The 20,402-nt window shown below is 44.5% G+C and overlaps 1 protein-coding gene across 3 annotated transcripts in view; it reads right to left on the bottom strand.

The window, feature by feature from the left end:
• Positions 1–20,402, bottom strand: part of St6gal1 (ST6 beta-galactoside alpha-2,6-sialyltransferase 1) — a 127,383-nt gene that overhangs the window by 4,887 nt on the left and 102,094 nt on the right. For all 3 annotated transcript variants that reach the window (XM_055625098.1, XM_055625099.1, XM_055625100.1), the window contains 2 exons: positions 1,570–1,668; positions 192–366 (listed from right to left, as the gene is read on the bottom strand). In XM_055625098.1, the coding sequence (XP_055481073.1) occupies positions 192–366; positions 1,570–1,668 (274 nt within the window). The remainder of the gene's footprint in view (positions 1–191; positions 367–1,569; positions 1,669–20,402) is intronic.

The following is a 20,402-nucleotide window of genomic DNA, read 5'->3' as shown; positions in this document are numbered from 1 at the left end:
GTAGCCTCCACATTTGTGGCACAAATGCGCCCTTGGGTATCTGACTGAATGCCCTTAGCGGACACCTTATTTGAGGCAGAACCTAGTTCACTGCACAAGCAGAATGGTTCTGGTGAATGACTTGAGACCCAAGAAGAAAGCCAATCTCTTCTACAAAAGCAAACGCACAATGTCTCCACACAGGGACTCACCCAGCATGCCAGAGGATGGGGGATTTGGCTGAATCTGATCTGGAGAGATCTCCTGAATGATGTCCCACAGTTGCCATGGCATCTGGGGCCTGAGAATGTAAAAGGGCTGGTTGGGGTGCCGCCTGCGGTAATTCTGATACGTTTCAAAGAAATCGTAGTCCGGGCTTCCAAACCACTGGAAAAGAAGGAAGTGGTGTGCTCAGCAACGAAATGTACTCCTTACCCAAACATTCTCCCCGGAGGATCAGCCTTGTCTTGCGGCAGACCACTAACTTCTCCAAATCACCGCCCTTCGTGGGTGGTACAGTTGGGCCCGGGACTTAGTCTATGCTTATAGGATTGTTGGGGTAGATTTCTTGAAAACGCTTCAGATTTCACAGCCAGCAAATCTGGGAAAGGTATCAGTTGAAAGGGGGATCTCTGCACCATCTAAAATTTTATTGTTTGTTTTGCCATGGCTGGCCTTGAGTTAAATGATCCTCCTGCCTCAGATATCCCAGAGCTGGGACCACCATACCTAGGTATTCTTATCATTTAAGGAGAGGAAACCGGGGCACATGCTGTCACATCTATGGGCTCAGGGTCTTTTCACTTGACTCCGGCAGACTTGGGTTGTAACAGCTAGGGGGAAGCTGAACGGAGGAAGTGAGGACACTGGAGATTGGCAAAACCTGTTGGCGTCAGTGGGTATTTAAGGAGTAAGTATGCCAAAGACAGCACTTTCTGTCCTGTTTCTGGAAAGCCACTCCCCTGAGGCCACTGTAGCCCATGTCAAGAGATGCTGACCTACACATATAAACAAAAGCCGAGGGGGGACAGTTCCAGAAAGCCTGAGAATCCAATGGGCCTGAGACTCACATCTTCCCTGAAAAAACTGATATCACAGAGCTGTGCCACTGAGCTAGGAAATAAAGCCTTAGCACAGGTGACTTCCCCTACCTATGCTTGGCTTTTCCCATCTGTAAAATGGGAGCCGTCATGCTTCCTCCCGCTTCTTGACAGTGTCACAAGCAAAATGAGAGGAACTTAAATATTGCACATGAGGAAAAAAAAATGTGACATCATTGACAGGAATAACAGCAATTACTGTCTTTTCTCTCAGAGGTTCATCAGGTGGACAGTGATGAACATGTCCTATTCCAGATTACTGCTGATCCAATCTCCATCACTTTCAATATTGTACTCCATCACTCACATCACTGGACTGTGTGCATGACCTTCAAGGGAAGGCATGGAGAGGCTGGTGAGGGAAAGGAATTCTGAGTGTCCTAGTCCCCATGTAGTGGGCTTCCTAGAACTCAAACAGCCAGGAATGGCTCAAGCCAGATGTGACTTACAAACATGGGGAAATCTGAGGGCAGATGGAAGACCCACGTACCTCTGGAATATCCGCATGATACATAGATGGGTCCCACACAATTAAGATTCCTTCGTTGTACAAACTGTCTTCCAGGAAGTGGCGGTCTGTAGTGATCAACTGCAGTGAGAAAGAGAAACGCTGTGATGTGAGCATTTATGTGTAAATATTTGGCTCCTAATAACAACTGACACATCATCAGGCTGGTACCACCTGAGGCCCACAGCCCCATGAGGATCTAAGCTGGCTTAGCGCTCACCCTCAGTGGAAAGAAAGGAAGGATGCTAGTGTGAACTGTGTTTATAACAAGCTGTCAGTCACAGAGTAGAAAGGGTTCCTCAGACTCTGAGTCAAACGGGTCACAATGAAAATGGTATAGAACTCTAGTTCTACAGCCATGCCCTGCCAGGGATAGGAGGAATTAAAAAATAGTGGCCACTGGCAAGCTTGGGCCCAGCTACAGATACACTGAGAATACTGGATCCCTGCTAACTTCTACCAGCCTAGCTACCGTCCCACCCCAAATTACTAACAGCCATGCTTGCCTAGTCACCGGGGGCATGACAAGGTCATGTTTCTGATAGGCTTTAAATAAATACAACATTAAACATAATGATGACTCAGGGGTCTTCTCTGAGACTGATGCTCCAACCAAGGACTGTGCACAGAGATAACCTAGAACCCCTGCACAGATGTAGCCTGTGGCAGCTCAGTCTCCAAGTGGGTTCCCTAGTAAGGGGAACAGGGACTGTGTCTGACATAAACTCAGTGACTGATTCTTTGAGCACCTCCACCTAAGAGGGGAGCAGCCTTACCAGGCCACAGAGGAAGACAATGCAGCCAGGCCTGATGAGACCTGACAGACTAGGGTCAGATGGAAGGGAAGGAGGACCTTCCCTATCAGTGGACTTTGGGAGGGGCATGGGAGAAGAAGAGGGAGGAAAGGTGGGATTGGGAGGGAATGAAAGAGGGGGCTATAGCTGGGATCCAAAGTGAATAAACTGTAATTAATATAAAAAATAAAATAAAACTTGGTGATGATCTCAGCCACTATCTATCTTTTGTAAGAATGGATGAAGTAAGTGGCAGAGGAAAGGGTAATTCCCAGATGATGTAGACATTTCCTCTTGGTTACTCAGTCAGTGAGGAAAGGGAGGAAGAGACAGACACTCTGGGCTTTAAAACTGTTGTCTGAACTCAGTCAGTGTCCCCACCATTCTGGGCTGATGCCTGGTCTGGAAAAGTCACAAAATAATAAACTGACTGCCTTGCTTTGGCTACTCTGGGTCCATATTGCTCACATTCTGAAGTGAGGGTCCTTTTGCCTCATAGGAGAAGTCAGATGAGTGGGATTTTAAGTCATTATTAATTATAATTAAGGAGGAGCTGGAGAGATGGCTCAGAGTTTAAGAGCACTGGCTACTCTTCCAAAGGTCCTGAGTTCAATTCCCAGCAACCACATGGTGGCTCACAAGCATCTACAATGAGATCTGGTGCCCTCTTCTGGCATGCAAGTACACAGGCAGGCAGAATGCTGTTTAAATAATAGATAAATAAACCTTAAAAAATACATACATACATACATACATATATAAAATTAAGGATCTATTGAAAGCCTTTCAACCATCCACAAAGTCTAGTGTTTAATCTGATTATATCATCTGATAATATAATGATTATATCATCATTATATAGGGGCCAATACAGACCATAGTTTCTCTGTCACCAAGCCAAGATCACTGTGTCTATGGCCAAGCACCAGAGGTCAGCAGCTCATGTGGAGGGACCAAAAATAGATAGATAGATAGATAGATAGATAGATAGATAGATAGATAGATAGATAGATAGATAGATAAAGCACTTTCCGACGCAGGTTCTCACCTGGCTGAGGAGATGCTTATTTGCAACTTTCTGTGAGAATAAGCCAGATGCCCCCACTCCCTGTCTTGCCCTGGCTGCAGAGAAGCATTTAAATGTGTCTGGCTGAAAGGTGTGTGCCAACTTTGATGGGAACACTTTTACAAATCATATTAAGAACCTTAATCCAGAAACTGTATTTAGATTCAATAGTTTCACCTTCAAAAATTTACCCTCAGAAAGAATCTAAATTCAAAGGAATGTATGCAAGGAATAGTTAACTGAATTGTATATCAAAATAAGAAAAGTGTGGTAGCAGAAGCCAAAAGATGAGATTTGGATACAAAAAGACCCAGGTCCATTCTTGTTCCTACCGTTAATGCTCATTGTACTCTTGCCAAAGGAGCTATTTTAAGTCTACCATATGACCTGGCTATATCAGTCCTTTGCATCAGCCCAAAGAACTCAATTTCATAATCCACAGATACTTGCCCAGTCATGTTTATTGCTGCTCTAGTCACAGCAGAGAGGGAATTAAAACAATCCAAATGTCCTTCAATTGATGAATATATAATTAAAATATTACACATACACCACAGCTCTAAAGAAAAATAAAATCACAAACTTTGCAGGTAAATGGATAGAACTAGAAGAGATCAGATTGTATGAGATGACCCAGACCCAGAAAAACAATGTCACACGTTATCTCTTATTGGAGGTTCCTAGCTCCACATCTTCAGATGTTACCCCTAGAGAGGCGTAAGGTAAGATTCTGTTATGGAAGACAGCATGAACTTCAGAGCCCAGGGGCCCCTAAGCTAGAACCTACTTGAATGCACCCTCCCTGAGGACTACCTTTCATGGTAACAAGAAGGTTCCATTGGTGCTTCCAAAGAAGGGTAGTAACCAACAGCCCCACTCAACTGTGACACCTATGAACCACATCAACTGCCAGCATGGCACAATAACCCTGTGGGTACAATAGTGGCACACAGACCTTGGCAGTAACCAAGTTCTCTAATTGGAATTAAGACAAGCTCAACAAGAGGGATGCCATGGTTGGTACTGGAAACTTTGCTAACTCCTCAGTGTTGGTGGAATAGTGGCCACTGGAGGAAAATCTACAACCACTACTTTACTGAACCAGCATAATACCTAACAACAATCTGAACATTTGCCTTTATACCCACAGATAACTGTGGTCTTCACACTGCATCAAGGAAATTGCTCTTCGTAACAGATGGAGATCGTTATAGAAAACCACGGCCAATCGAAATACAAAGTTATAGAGCCCAGTCCCAGTGGACACAGCTACAAAACACCACCACACCCAAGGCTCAGGGAACACTGCAGAAGAGGAGGCAAGGCAGAAAGACTGTAAGAGCTAAAGGCTCGGCAAGATTGCTGTGAGACTGTGTCTCCTGGCCAGAAGCTATATGTGTTAAAAGTCTCACCAAGGTGACTGCCCAAACATGAGCTGAACCAGGATGACAGCAGCAGATACACCAGCTTGGACAGAGAAAAGCTCAAGATGCTTCAGCCCTACAAAAAGAACTACAGGCAGCTTAGTAAAGCTGGGAGCGGGAGGAGTGCTCCTACCCAGGAAAGAGCACATCAATTGGTTGTCCTGAGCCAGACTCAATAGTATATACGATATATATGCATATACATATTAATGATATATATACATGCAGTAACAATTAGTGAAAAAGTCATGGATTTGAAGGAGAGCGTTGAGTATATGGAAGGGTTTGAATGGAGCGAGGAAAAGAAGAAATGTAATTATATTATAACCTTGAAAAAAAAGGGGGGGAGCTGCTTTAAGAATCAAATCTGGAATATGGCTGGACAGGAAGGAAAAGTAGCCCCAAAGATTTATTAATGAGGAGAGCCATGTCCCTTTAATACACACACACACACACACACACACACACACACACACACACACACACACAAAGTCAGATCAATCATCAAAATACACATCTTGAAGAAAGCTGGGACACGAGGTTGCCGCTGTCAAAAGCATGTAGTGCATATGGCAAAAACAAAATTGAAAAGTGACTGAAAATGAGAGGGAAAAAGTTACAACAATCCCTTCTTACCCCAGTCCCCATGGTTAGGGCCGAGACCTACATCACGACGTTGCTGCACTGCCTGACAATGACAAGGGAGATCTCTATATGGTATAAAAAAATAGCAGCGTCACCAACTCCCCTATCCCTTCTCTCACGAGAGTGTAAAAGGCCTGCCAGAAGCTGACTCCACCTTTGGGATACAGAATAGAAGGGCCTCCCACTTGGCTCCTGCCGACTTCTCTGTCTCTGTCAGCAGAACGCTGATGTCACGTAACTGAACGGTATCAGCAGTGTTCATGACCACTGATTTAAAACGTCACGCCCCATCCAGTTGTTTTCTTAGCGTGTAAGGGAAGTATCTGTGGCTTTCCTGTCCTCAGAAACCCTGAGAGAAACTTTCTCCTTGATGATAAATGGTAACAGTGTGCCGCTAAATCAAGCTTACTACAACCTGGCTGTTCTTACGCATCACCTCAACAATATTCACAACGGTCCTAGGAGGCTTTAATATGCCCAGCTGAAAGAAGTTGTAATCAACTCAGAGATGCCACAGAACTAACTGGCCCAAGTCACCCAGCTTGCTGCTATGTGAGTCAGACCATGAGTCTTCCATCCCTCTCGAGAGGCAAGGCGTCTAATGAATGCGCTAAAGTGACTCACACCACGCAAAGTGGGCTCCAGACTTGTCCAGAGCTGTCGAAGCTGAGGAGTTTGAACATGTCATGAGAACACTGATTTGTGCCTGAGGTTGCCATGTCACACTGGGAAGATTCGAGAAGGACTGATTGAAGCGCCATTTTATAGGTAAATGAGGTGAAGTCCAGAGAGAAGGCAGAGTCGTCAGAGGCAGAGATAGGCTGAAAGGTGACTAGCAGGCAACCACCAGGTGCTCCTTCTGCTCCATGAGGAACACTGGGCACTCTCACAACCCCCAGGAATTTATAGAAAGCACATCCTCTTGTACACACGGCAACCATTCATTCATCTGAGCTACTGGAGATGAATGAGAAAGCATTCCACGAGCCGGGAGAGAGGAGAGACATGTTAGATTTAGGTAGGAGAGCAGAAAGTGGCCAGGGCTGGGATCTGCAGGAGAGAAAAGGGAAAAGCTATCAAATATCACTGTATACACTCCTGCCACGACCCTCAAACAGCATGGTTCGGAACGTAGCCACACCCCTTCCTATGAGGTCAAATTCAAACATTACTTCAAAGAAAGATTCCCTGGGACCTAGGGAATTCCTGCCCCACTCCCTCCATAGCTTTCCCTTTGTGGTCTTGGTAGACCTACAGCTCTAGGTCTAAAATGTCTTGTACACACACATACCACATCCTCTAAGGCCTTGCCTAAAGTACCAGCCAGTGAGGGGAAGCATAGAACTTTTCACCAGGCCTCCTGTACTTTCTGGCAAGGCAGTAGGACCTGGCTCAAAGGATGCTGATGGGGAAGGGGTGAGACCATGATGAGGAGACTCTGCAATTGTACACTGCTCTACTGGCCAGACTTTACCTCTAACTAGCTGGGATGCTTTTCTGCCCAGACCAATTTCTCTCTGTGTAGGGCTGGGCCCCACCATATTCAAATGATGAAAACCTGATTCATACGATGTTTATTTTTAGGGACAGGGCCTTTAGGGCGGTGCTGAGGGTTAAATGAGGCCATAGGGTGGAACCCTCATCCACTAAGTGTGATGTCTTTGCCAAAGAAAGGGGCACAGAGGTTTTTGTGCACGTGCCGGAAGAAAGGCCAAGTGAGGACACAGTAAGGAGCTGGCCCTCATCAGAAACCAACTGTGACGCCACCATCACCTGGGATTCTGGCCTCCATGATTATGAGAAAATACGCTTCTGTGGGTTTTATTATGTAGTATTCTACCATGGCAGCTTGGGCTGGCTAAAGTATCCTCCCTGTGTGTGTCTGCATGCATATGTGTACGCTCTGTGAGATATAAAGAGAGACATAAAGATGCACCTGAACAACAAAGAAGGAATCGAAGCGCTTGAAGTTCTCAAAGAAAAAGGCATGTTACCCACACCTCTGTATATATATATGAACATATATAAATATCCATATATCATATATGCGTTATGTATATATACACTTATGTACATACATGAACATGTATCAATATGTATATGCTGTCTGTGCTATGTATACACACACACACACACACATGAACATGTATTGTATATACTAAATATGATGTGTATGTATATATGTACATGTGTCTTAGCTCTACCAGCTCAGAGGATGGAGAACCAATGCTATGCCATCCGGGGAGTGAGTACACCAGTGTCAGAACCACTTTACACTAAAAGGAACCTGTCAGTTTAAAGGAAACTTAGAAGGAAACAGCCGGTCCCTGTGCCAGGCAGAGAATACGAGGAAAGAAAGTGTCGGAACTTCCAGTGGTCCTGAAGAGGGCCCCGTGCCCTCACATTCTTCATATGGCCATCAGATCTTCAGCTGTCTCCTGAACTCAGGGCTCCGCTCTGATCACTACATTTCCTCTTAGGTTCCCAGTCGGGCAAACGGCCATGGCCCACAGTATAAATCTAGGGTGAGCCCTCTGGGGCCAGGAGACTGAAGTTGGGGAGTCTCCCGGGTCTTTATATTTCAAGATAAAGTGAGAGGCCTGTGAACTTCATTTTCTGGGTGACGTTATATGTTAGCATGTGGAATAAGGAACCTATTAGGAGGGCTTATGGGCAGCTATACCTGGATTTCATGAGCAAGGAGGAAACAAAAACCAAAAACCACTTTTGGGGGGTCCTTGCCTGAGCAGTATCTGGTTAGTAATTCGGGTAACTGGCCAGGCTTTTGTCACATCAACCGTAACTGTAAAGACTTAGGCAAACAGGATCAACTCATTTACTTACTTCTTATTCAGAGACTAGGTCTCACTCAGTATGTTTCCCATGCTGGCCTTGAATTCCTAGGCTTAAGCAATCCGCCTTTGTGTCAGGGGCTTTGACGCCACGTGCGCACCATGGTGACCGCCTCTCGTACTCCACTGAGAAGTGTTTCCTGAGGAACTGATCTGTGGTCAAGAACATCCCGTGTGTACCTTCCCAACTAAATTAGTAACCATGGAATATTGAAAGCTCAACAAATGCTCCGGAACCTCTCACTATACCAGAAAGCGCAAATGCGAGAGAAAAAGAAAAGAAAAAGAAAATGTGAGCCTGTATACATCACAAGGGAATAAGAGGCAGATTGAAGGAGTTACCACTGGCCAGACCCGGAATAATTTGCCACAAAAGAAATTCACAACAGTAATGAATTACAGACCACTGGGGGGGGGGGGGGGGGGGAAGGGGCCCTTACCAAAAGAAGGAAGGGAAAGAGGAAGGGAAGGAGGGAGGAAACTGTTTCGTTTGTAGTGTGATAACCCGTTTCTTAACCTGTCACAACCTCATGTGGATTCATGTATAACTGTGGGGATTAAAAAAAAAGTTAAAAATAGGCTTCAGAACACACAATAACCAAGAACTACAACAAACCCAGAAGTGCAAGGGATCTGAGGCGTTTTGGAGACTGCTCACTCAGACCGCACTACAGAGCCTTCCCGTGGCTGTTGGCCTGAACACAAAGCACTGCACTGCGGGCTCCCATGCAAAACAGTGCCACAAACCGCCCAAACCACGTAGGCTTACATGTAAAACGATTTCGTGTTACGAGATACAGCTTTTTTTTTTTTTTTTTTTTTGCTTTTACGGAAGCATACCAGTTTAATACAACTTTCAACTAAAATTAAAAAAAAAAAAGTGTTGCTGTAATAGGATTCTGAGGGTCGACCCAGTAGAGTGTGATAAGAGTTGCCACAAGTTCGAGCAAAGATAGCTTCAAACAAAAAAGGGATCTATTAATGTTAAGTAGAGAAAGAAACGTTGATGAACAGAATACAACACATATTAACGAATTCACTTATGGACCACAGGGGGAGATAGTAACTATCTGGTGGAAGAAAAGGCAATACTGTATCTGGGTGATCAAAATAAAATCGTTAACAAGAGGGAGACAGATGGAGTCTCCTTATCATGTGTTATTTTGGGGCATCTTTAAGAAGCATGTAGGTCCTTGAGCTCAAAGATAAGCCTGGTTACCAGGGAAACCAGGCATGTTAAACGTGCAGGTTGGCTCTACAAAGAAAGAGATGTATAACCTGTTTTTCACCCTGACAGCTGACAATGAAAGTAGTTAATGGCCTGGTGACCTCGGTGTCATCTGTATACCTGGGCCACACTGCCCAACCCCCAGCCCTTACGTTTATCTTGATCAATCTATTGTTATCCTCTGGCAGGCCCTTATCAAGAGCACTGTATATCTTGAGCCTGCTTCCTTAGTTTATCTAAAGAACCTATCTTTATGGCAGGTGTCCCTTGTACTTTACAAGAATTTCCAAGCAATCATATTTTAAGCTCGGTAAGACATACGGGATTTGAGTTACTTATCACCAGGAAACTTTTTTCCAAATTGTGCTGTACTTAAATATGCCTGAACCTGCCAGGTGTCAAACTCCTGAAGACTGAACCAACACCAGTTACTGAGTCGCACTGAACCAAGTTTCCTCTTGCCTCCCCTTCGTGGTCAGAGACCCACACACACAGACAACAGCACCATTATGTAATTTTCCATGCAGGAATGCATGAAATTACTCTAATGCTGAGAAAACAATGGAGAAACTTAAAGTAAGAAACATACCAGTTAGGGGGTTGGAGCTGAAAAAGAATGTGGGTTAGATAAGAGATGGCTTCTCAAAGACTCATGACCAAACCTTTGGCAGAGTACAGGGAATCATAAGAAAGAAGGGGAGTTAGTCTGATGAGGAAAGGATAGGAGCTCCACAAGGACCAAATATATCTGGGCACAGGATCTTTTCTGAGACTGACATGCAACCAAGGACCATATATGAATGTAACCTAGAACCTCTGCTCAGATGTAGCCTGTGGTAGCTCAGTAACCAATTGGCTTCCCATAGTGAGGGGAACAAGGACTATTTCTAACAGGAACTCAATGACTGGCTCTTTGGCCTCCCCACCCCCCAAGTGAGGAGCAGTCCTGTTAGGCCACAGAGGAGAGCTTTGCAGCCAGTCCTGAAGATACCTGATAAAACAGGATCGGATGAATGGGGAGGAGGTCCCCCCTATCAGTGGACTTGGCAAGGGGCACGGTGGAGATGAGGGAGGCTCTCTCCCAGAACTCGAGATGCTTCTGAGGAAACCACCATACTCTCTTGTCCTGACCTCTCTTCTTTCAGGCCACTGAGCACAGCAGGTGCACAGTTGAGTCTTAACAGGAACAACCTCAAACTGATGGTTAAACTTGGGTCTATGTATAGACTCACATGTATAGACTGGGAGGGAATGAGGGATCCGGACACGGCTGGGATACAGAGTTAATAAAATGTAACTGATAAGAAAAAAATAAAATTCAAAAAAAAATAAAATAAAATAAATAAACCTAAAAAAAAAAAGAGATGGCTTCTAATTCACAGGGTTTGATTATCACCTAGGATTCAATAGTGACCTCACAAACAGAACTGTGGTCCCCAAACTGTTGTCCCCTTGTCCAGCCTCAAAAATCATGAGTACCTGGCCTCATTGGACACTGTGTTTTGGGTTATACTTTTACAGGTGTGTGTGTGTGTGTGTGTGTGTGTGTGTGTGTGTGTGTGTGTGTGTAAGGGATGGGGAGCTCTTTCTTCTCCCATGACGTTGTTGTATTGTGCTCTTCTTTAACTACAGCAGAGGTCTTGATGTTTCTTCAGTTGACTGAACAGACTCTAGGAAAGCCAGATGTATACCACATAGACAGTCCATACAAGGAAGAGAGGACACAGAGCAGGTCAAACTTTTAACCTGGGGCTTTTTAACAAAAAGATGACTTCAGTATCAAGTCATGGCCCTCTTCCAATCATTGGTGTAATAGAATGTGCCTGATGGTCAAAATCAAGACACTCAGAATCCACACTACCCAAATAGTTTAACTTCCAAACCATGAGGCCAAACGCTACATTAAAGGAGTTCCGAGAACATCAGTCAATATCTCTTCATGATAAAGGTGTGAACTAAAGTTCTCAGCAAGAAGGTGCACCGTGAAGATTCTAGAATTTCATTAATTTTGGAGACCTGAATGTTACAGACCCAGAGACTAAATACAAACGATCTTGAGTTATCTTGGCCTCCACTGTCCTCCTTTGAGTATGATTCAACATCCTTGGAACTACTGCGTAAATCTTTTGGAATTTATGGATAGCCCCTTGTGTATCCTAGTGTAACAGGGCCCTCTAGGATCGTATGTTTGAATGCTTGCTTCGTCCCCAAGTAGTAGAACTGTTTGGGAAGAACTAGGAGGTATGGCCATGTTAAAGGAGCTGTGTCACTGCAGGTGGGATTTCAGGTTTCAAAAGCCCGTGCCTGGCCCAAGCTCTCTCTCTCTCTCTCTCTCTCTCTCTCTCTCTCTGCCTGCAACCTGTGGATCCGATGAGAGCTCCCAGCTCCCACGCCTGCCTGCCTACTCTGCCACATTTCCCACCATGATGATCATGATTGACCAGCTGAAACCGTAAGCTCTCTCTTACGTGTTTGTCTTGGTCATAGTGTTTCATCAGAGTAATAGAAGAGTGACTAAGACACCCAGTTGAAATGGCTACCATCAAGGAAACAAGTAACAAGAAATATTCGTGTCCAGAAAGGGACCCCTTATTCACTGTTGGTGAGAGTATAGACTGATAGAGCAGCTATGGAAATCAGTTTGGATGTTCCTTGAAAAGCTAACAGCAGAACCAGAGCTACCATACGAGATTGGGAAAATGGATGAGACTGGAAAAGCTACACTGAGTGAGGTGAATCCAGGCTTAGAAGAACAAATGTGGTATGTTCTCATTGTAGCTTCTCCATGGGAGTGAGTGTATGAGAGAGAGAGAGAGAAAGAGAGAGAGAGAGAGAACATATTTTAAAGGAAAGGAGTGGGAAAGGTAATAGAATACATAGGGTATGAAATGTAGGAAGCAGTATCAGGGGCAGAAGGGCTTAAGCAGGAATGGGAGGTAGAGACATGGAAGAGGGTGTGGTTATATAGGACAGAAATCCACACACCTGTCTATCTGCACCTTGGGAGACAAAGTTGAAACTGAATCTGTAGTGGCTGGGAGATAGCTATGCTGGTCACTTCCCAGCACATGTAGAAACCTGGGCTTGGTTTCCAACACAACTGTAAAAAAAACACAAAAAACAAACAAACAAAAACAAAACAAAAAAAACCATGAAGGCTGCTTTGGGGTTTCAGGTACCACGGGTTAACAGACCCATATCCGATCCCAACTTTAGTCCCTGTTGCTTCCTTTCTGCGATGCCCAGTGTAACTCCCTTCAACTCCTTGAGTCTAAAGGACCTTGCGTAACACAACGACCAAGCTACACATTTCATAAAAAAAAAATCAAATGGACCAAGACATGGAACACATGGACAGAATTTAATTTAATTTTACAAATAAACAAAAACAGGGCTTGCTGTTACTTCAGGATCAGCCCCAGGGATTCTGACAAACCACGCATTGCTTGCTAAGCAGAGGAACTAGGCTCTCTCCCAGAACTCGAGATGCTTCTGAGGAAACCACCATACTCTCTTGTCCTGACCTCTCTTCTTTCAGGCCACTGAGCACAGCAGGTGCACAGTTGAGTCTTAACAGGAACAACCTCAAACTGATGGTTAAACTTGGGTCTATGTATAGACTCACATTTCATAGACCACCCCACCCCCCTGCTGAATCTTACCAAGCCTGGCAAGGGCATGAATGGGTGAGCGAAACAAAAACTTTTGAGACAGAGCACTCTTTTCTATAATAGGTCATTTTCTTAATGACAAAGGCGCCAGTTTCTTTCCCGTGGCTTTGTCATGATCCATGTGTACCTAGTGCTAGCCTCCTCCACACAGACAGAAGGATGGAGGAGGCTCAAACCAACACAGGCCCGACTTGGAAGAGAACTGTCCCGTGTAAGCCTGTGAGCACTGCCTTGCTTCTCACGTCGCCAGTTCCCCAAAACGAGACTGTCAGAAATTTCCCCAGCCTTCTCTGCAAATACCATGCCCGTACAGGAATGCAGGATACAAAACAACCTGTTTAAATTTTCATGCCAACTTCCAAGGTTAGTGACTATCGAAAACACCAGCAGAACAGAGCTACTGAAGACATGTTAGATGTGTGTGTTAGATGGACCAAAATGTTGCTATACAGTTGAAAAACAAATCTTACATGGCCCTACATTTCAATGTTTTTCTTTAAGGAGTGTGAGTTGCATGGAGGGGCAAGGGAGGGTTATTATTGCTCTGATCTGTCACTTTGCCCCTCCATTGGATGTCAGTTCCAAACATGGCTGCTTCCTTTACTTCTATTGTTTCAAGTTAAAGGTGTATACTAAAGGCTTGTCTACATTCCAGCCACATCATACTGTAATCCAGGGCGTGTCTTCATTCCAGCAGGATCACACAGACCTAGGAGGTCTTTGGATGTGATCCCTTGCCGGAACAGCCATGCTGCTGGATTAAAATTTCTCTACAGAACTGGAGTTCCTAAAGAGAACCCACTTGCAATGGGGACCCCAGAAGTTTTGGAAATGCCAGTGCCATGCGTAAGCCAGCAACAATGAAATGGAGCCGGATGGAGCCTAGAAGACAGGCTGTGTGTGTGCGGAGGGCAGGGCCAGAGAGGTGACCCAAGCCCAAAGACTGTGAGTGAATCCCAGATACTGAACATTGAGTTGTTTGTTCTGTTGAAGTTTGGTTTTGCCTTGTCCAGATTGTGGCTGTGCCTCGCATCTTCCCTCTTGAAGTAAAAAGAGGTACTTAAGTTTAGCTTTTTATATTGTAGGAGCTCATAGTTGAGAGAGTTTAAACTTTCCTAAAAAGGAAAAGGTCATTTTAAGTTTAGAAGATCTTTTATATTATGTCTTTATTAATATGGTTTTGTTTGTTTGTTTGCTTTTGTTTTTCAAGACAGGGTTTCTCTGTGTAGCCCTGGATGTCCTATAACTTTATTAACTTCGCAAAGCTTTAGATTTTTCATAAACTGAATCATACAAGAAACTGTGATATTCTATAATGGTATACTGTAAAAGGATCAGAAAGGTAAAGTTTCTAGTTTCCCTATGGACTATATTTATGATTCAAAGTTTTATTCTAATACTGAAAGAACTGGGAGAACACTGATTGCTATTATCTGTCACAAGCTCAAGATTCTAAATTGCCTTTGGTTTTCTTCTAAGCATAAACTTAAAGATGCTTCTCATTGGGCAAAAAATATCTGTCCGACCTATATATTCAGCCCTCCGGACTAAGAAACAAGTGCTCATGCTTTTTGACCCAAACCCTTAGCTTTTGCTAGGGCTCAAAGGTGTGAGTCCACTCCGGCTGTCTTACAAATACTTGTTAGCTGCTTTTTCTACAATGTGGATTTCAGGACAGATTATAAACAATGATAACACTAAGATAGCTGAAATTTTTATCTCTTTTTGTAAACTAAAAAATTCATGTAAGCTTCAGGGAGTCGAGGGAGTCATAAAACTGGGATCCACCTCTCATGGGTCAAACAGACTCCAGATAAGTACAGCCTAATGATGATGATGATGATGATGATGATGATGATGATGATGATGATGATGATGATGATGATGACGACAGCCCTGAGGATGGGATCTCTCTCCTGGTGAGACTCCTCCCCTCCCCTAAATACCCTACTCTAAATACCAGGACCATGGTCCTTGAAGCTACAAATGTAAAATTTTCCTTTAATTTCTTTCTTCCTTCCTTCCTTCCAGATTTATTTGTTATTTATACAGTATTCTGCCTTCATGTGTGCCTACATGCCAGAAGAGGGTCAGATCTCATTATAGATGGTTGTGAGCCTTCATGTGTTTGCTGGGAATTGAACTCAGGACCTCTTGAAGAGCAGCCAGTGCTCCCAGCCTCTGAGCCATCTACCCAGCCCTTCCTTTAATTTCTTAGCTTTAACTTCTCTCCTTAGTGTGTATCTGTTTCAGCAGATCCCCACTGAGCCGACAGTTGCCATCGCGCCATCGGCTGTGGACTACAAACTGCTCCGAATGACTTCGAGGCCCTAGCCTTGCTGAAAGCTGAGGTGAACCAGTCCAGCCCATGTGACTGCTCCCTTTCACTTCAGCTGGGTCAGCCAACCAGGTGCTTCTGATGAATTCCCTTTGCCTGGATCCCTACCGGCTTTGACTGACACTGAAGGGTGGGGTAGCCCAGTGAGACGCCTTGTTTGTTAGGAGCATGTCTTAGAAGAGGGCACTCAGACAGTGCTCCTTTCTTCCCCTTTCTCTAGTCCCAGACCCAAAATGAGAAACTTTGCTCTATTATGAGGTGATGTCTCAGCACAGGCTCCAAATGAATTGTGAGCCAATGTAAATATTCTCTTGCTTTTAAGATTTATTTTCGAAGCTGGAGAGATGGCTCAGAGTTTAAGAGTATTGTCTGCTTTTCCAGAAGTCCTGAGTTCAATTCCCAGCAACCACATGGTGGCTCACAACTATCTATAATGAGATCTGGTGTCCTTTTCTGGTGTGCAACTATAAATGCAGACAGAACACCATATACATACATAAATAAATAAATCTTTTTTAAAAGATTTATTTTCATTTTAAATTGTGTCTAGGGGTGTGGGTACATGAGTTCAGGTAATCTCAGAGGTTGGATTCTCCTAAGATGGAGTTACAGACAGTTGTGAGCCACCTGGCAAGCATGCTGGCCTAACCACTGAGCTGCCCCTCCAGCCCCAGAGTTTTCTCTTTATAAACTGAACTTCTCATGTATTTGCAGTGACAATAACACAAATCAAAATGTCTTTTATGTTTTTAAATAAACTAGTTTTCAATATGTGTCTCCTAAAAGGGAAAAGGGGGAGATTTGAGCTTTAAAATCTCCCCAGTCACCTTAGCCAGAGGGGAAGTTGCTTTTAACAATGAGGAGAAGTGTACTGTGGACCACGACCATCTACCCAGAGCCTGTATCTCTGTGATAAAAACAAACAAACAACAAAACAGCAATTAGCAAGATTTGATCTCTATCTAGACTAACCTAGGACTGTGCACACAGACACCTATCCTGGGGTTCAGGATGGGAGGCGGGTTCTTCTAAATGCTACTGGCACAGATTGGTCTCAATTAACCACATTTCACCATGCAAACCCTAGCACACACCTTTAATCCAAGAGCTTTCAGTACACAGGACTTAATAAAGTTAACCCTAGGTCAAGAGGCAGAGCAAGAAACCAGCTGATAGGGAGTAAGCAGAAAGGAGGGACCTTGAGAGAAGGGTATTTAAAACAGCGTGAAGAAGAAGAAAGGGCTTTTGGTTTTTTCCTTCTGGGACATCGGCTATGTAGGAAGATCAGCTGGGTGATTTCTCTGCCTCTCTGAGCTAGTAGGCATCACCCCAACATCTGTCTCCTGAGTCTTTATTGGTAAAATTAAACAACTGGGATTTTTTTTTTTTTTTGAAGAACAGGTTTGGGGGCTTCCTCCTATGCACCTCCCCAGAATTTCCCTTCCACTTGTACTAGTGTTTAAACTTACTGAGTTCCATCTCATCTATAATATGCCCTGCTCCATGTTATTCTGTATTATGTAAAACAGTGGTTTATCAGATTGTGCCCTGCCCTGAGAGAATCCATTCTCGGGTAACTTTTGACACCATCTTGATGAAGGAGGATGATTCTCCACGGCTGCGGGCATGTCAAGACCACCCACACAGTCCGTCTATTGGGGTACACTGAGAATCAAGGGGCACATGGGCATATTAAAAGCATATCAGGTAAACCAGACCTGAAAACTTACTGGGCACACCAGACCAGAGCAAGGTAAACACCTAACACTACAGTGGCAGTAATTCCCACCGACCCATCAGCTGACCACCTAGTATGTACATCAAGGAACCAACTGGCACATAACTCGCCATTGTCCCAGAACTTTCAGCGTGGCTCAGTCCCGCTTTAGGTACAGTCTATCGGAATTACCATCTATCCACGCTCCTGTTCTCCCATTTGGACTTAACATCTATCCATTTGCCTGTTCGTTCAGCTTGACCTGGTCCTGCCCTTTTGCCTGAATAGCTCCATTAGACTCTATAGCTCAACTCTGACCCCGAAGCCTAACATGAGTAGTTTCTCAAGCTTGAGGTTCGTTTAATTTTCTTGCTCCTTGCATTTCTATCAGCTTCCCCTTCACAAAGCTACAGGCTCCCCTACAACAGCCCTTTTTCAATCCTTTTAGTCAGCCTTCAATCTACTTATATACACATGTAGACAGATATATTTACTGTGTGGTCTGAAATGTGTAATCTGATAGTTAATGTTAGTAATTAAGATGAAAATAAAAGAACCCATGTTTGCTTTGGCTAGGGCTGCCAAGGCAAGCAGGAGTTATCTGGTAAATTGCTGCATCAAAACCACTGTAGCTTATTAATTTACTGATATTCATTGTGGAAGGCCACTGTAGTAGGCTATTGAACTGTAGTTACACCATCTTGAGAAAGTATTCCTAAGAAGAAAATGACTTTAATTGCTAAAATTATCTCCTTCCCTTTGTCCACTTACAGGCCGACACATTTTTTTACAGATGAAGATTTTCTCTGTTCAAATTCCTTTCAGTCGACTTCCTCCTCTTTTACCTGGACTAGAAGACTCCGCTGAAATTTGTCACCATTCCCTTCCCCAGTCCCCCCCAGGCCCTTCAATAGGTTCTTCAGGATGTCTGCAAAATTGTGAGAAGCCCAGCCAAGAGACTCCGACCTAATAGCCCACCCTTACCAGGCTAGTGTCGTCGTCTGGTTAAAAGATATCATCAGAGTCTCGCTGGACGAAACCACATCCACCCGCCTCTGTTAAAGTTGCTGGGATCACTCCCTGGGTGCCCCAGGTCAAGTGGGCGACACACTTATATCCCGATAACTTGTCTCACCGTACCCATTGTTGTTTAAGCAGACTGTGTTACTATTTTCCCAACAGTCCAGGAAGAAGAAAGCTCAACAAGACACCAGTGTCAGAGACAGAATGAGCCCCTGACTGGAGACTGTGATGCCTCTCAAAAACTGAGGCTGCGGCCATCACCCTCTCTGCGATAGGCCTCCCCAGACTGGCTGTATACACTGAGGAGCAGCCTAGCCAGATGGCTGATAAAACAGCTAAAGGTTTAAATTACGCCTCCCCAGCTATTGCCTTATTAAATAAAAATCAAGAAAGGCGTGGACAGGCGGTGCCAGATAACAGGACTGCTATTGATTACCTAGTGTTACTGTACCAACAACCACGGTGAAAAGTTAGGGAAACATGCTGCTTTAATCTGACAGCAGCCATTCAATTAAAAAGAAGCCAGAGAGCCACAGAAACTCGCAGAAAGGGGTACTCAAGATGGGTGCTGAGATCTGATTGGATGGCTGCTGACTTCGTGGTTATCAAATTTTACCTGGGTAACACTGGCGTTTATTTTTCTCTGTCTTGTTTTATGCATCCTAATGCTCATCTGTGGGCGGCAATGTTTGCTCCTTTGTATCTCTCCCCAACCAATCAAAACAAAAAGACACTGGAAATACTAAGAACCCTAATATTAAGTCCCACATACTGTGAGTCAGCAATTTGACTCATTCTAATAAAACCAGCAGGGAATACTGATACTAAACTACAGCTATGCCATCTGGTGAAAGTACCTTTCTTTTTGTTTTTTGTTTTTTGTTTTTGTTTTTTGTTTTTCGTTTGGAGGATCGTTTTTTGAGACAGGGTTTCTCTGTGTCGCTTTGGCTGTCCTAGACACCCCTTTGTGGACCAGGCTGGCCTCAAACTAGCAGAGATCTGCCTGCCTCAGCCTTCTTGAGTGCTGAGGTTACAGGTGTGTGCTGCCGTGTCTGGCTCGTGAAAGTATTCTTAAGGAAAAAAAAACCTTGAAGCCAGGTGCAGTGGTGCATGTTTATATTCCCAGCACTTGGGGAGGCAGAGGCAGGGGGAAAACTGGTCAACCAGCCTAGAAATTAACTGCTATCTCTCTACTTCTGTAAACAACCTGAATGAAAAAATAAAGTAAAAAAGGAAGGACATGGGTGCTCCTAGGTTCGGTGGGGGAGAAGGTTGATTATAGATGTGTGGAAGAGTATAGCCACACAGAGAGATATCTGGGAGAGCCCAGAGTGGACATGACCCCAAGCCACGAGGAAAAGGGGAAGGGGAGAGGGGAGAGCCAGACCAGGAGGCCAGGAGGGTGAATCATAAATGAAAAAGCCAGGAACCAAAATGTTGGCAGCTGGTTGGGTGGGTTGGGGAGCCCAGCCACTTGGGCTGGAGAGTTCAGAGTAAGGGGTAGGGTATGGCAGCCAGGAGGTAGGGACTGAGGGATGCAGGGAAGCCTGGCAGCCAGGTCCGCTTTGCTATGTTCAATAGGCACCTCAGCCATTTGTCCCAGAGTTTGAGACCTAACATAGCCCATGCTTGCTTCCTGCAGATGACCACAGCCACCTTTCTGTATTCATCACACAATTGCATTTTCTGTCTTTAAAAGCTCAAGCAAATTGAAAGTCAGGGCTTCTTCCTGCCACTCTAAATGGGACAGCCCTGCCGGCAGAGAATACAAATTGACTTATTCAGGCCTCTCTTCAGGTATCCTGTAACAACACCAACAAATGTCTGTGTTTCTGACAGAATGCTTATGCACTGGCCCTGGGGATCTCAGTCTTGGACGTCTCAGCCCCATACCTCTCTGCTCTCATTCAGAACCAGACTCCTCAAAACAGAGAGGGGGGGGAAGAAACGGTTGAAGAGAAAGGAAGAAAGGGGAGAGAGAGAGGAAGGGAAGAGAAGTTAGAGAAGAGAAGAGGAGAGGAGAGGAGAGGAGAGGAGAGGAGAGGAGAGGAGAGGAG

The sequence above is a fragment of the Psammomys obesus genome, unplaced genomic scaffold (assembly GCF_907164565.1).
Source record: "Psammomys obesus unplaced genomic scaffold, mPsaObe1.curated_primary_1811, whole genome shotgun sequence".
Lineage (NCBI taxonomy): Eukaryota > Metazoa > Chordata > Mammalia > Rodentia > Muridae > Psammomys > Psammomys obesus.
The sequence above is the reverse complement of the archived record's forward strand: the minus strand, read 5'-3'. Positions and strand labels throughout refer to the sequence as shown.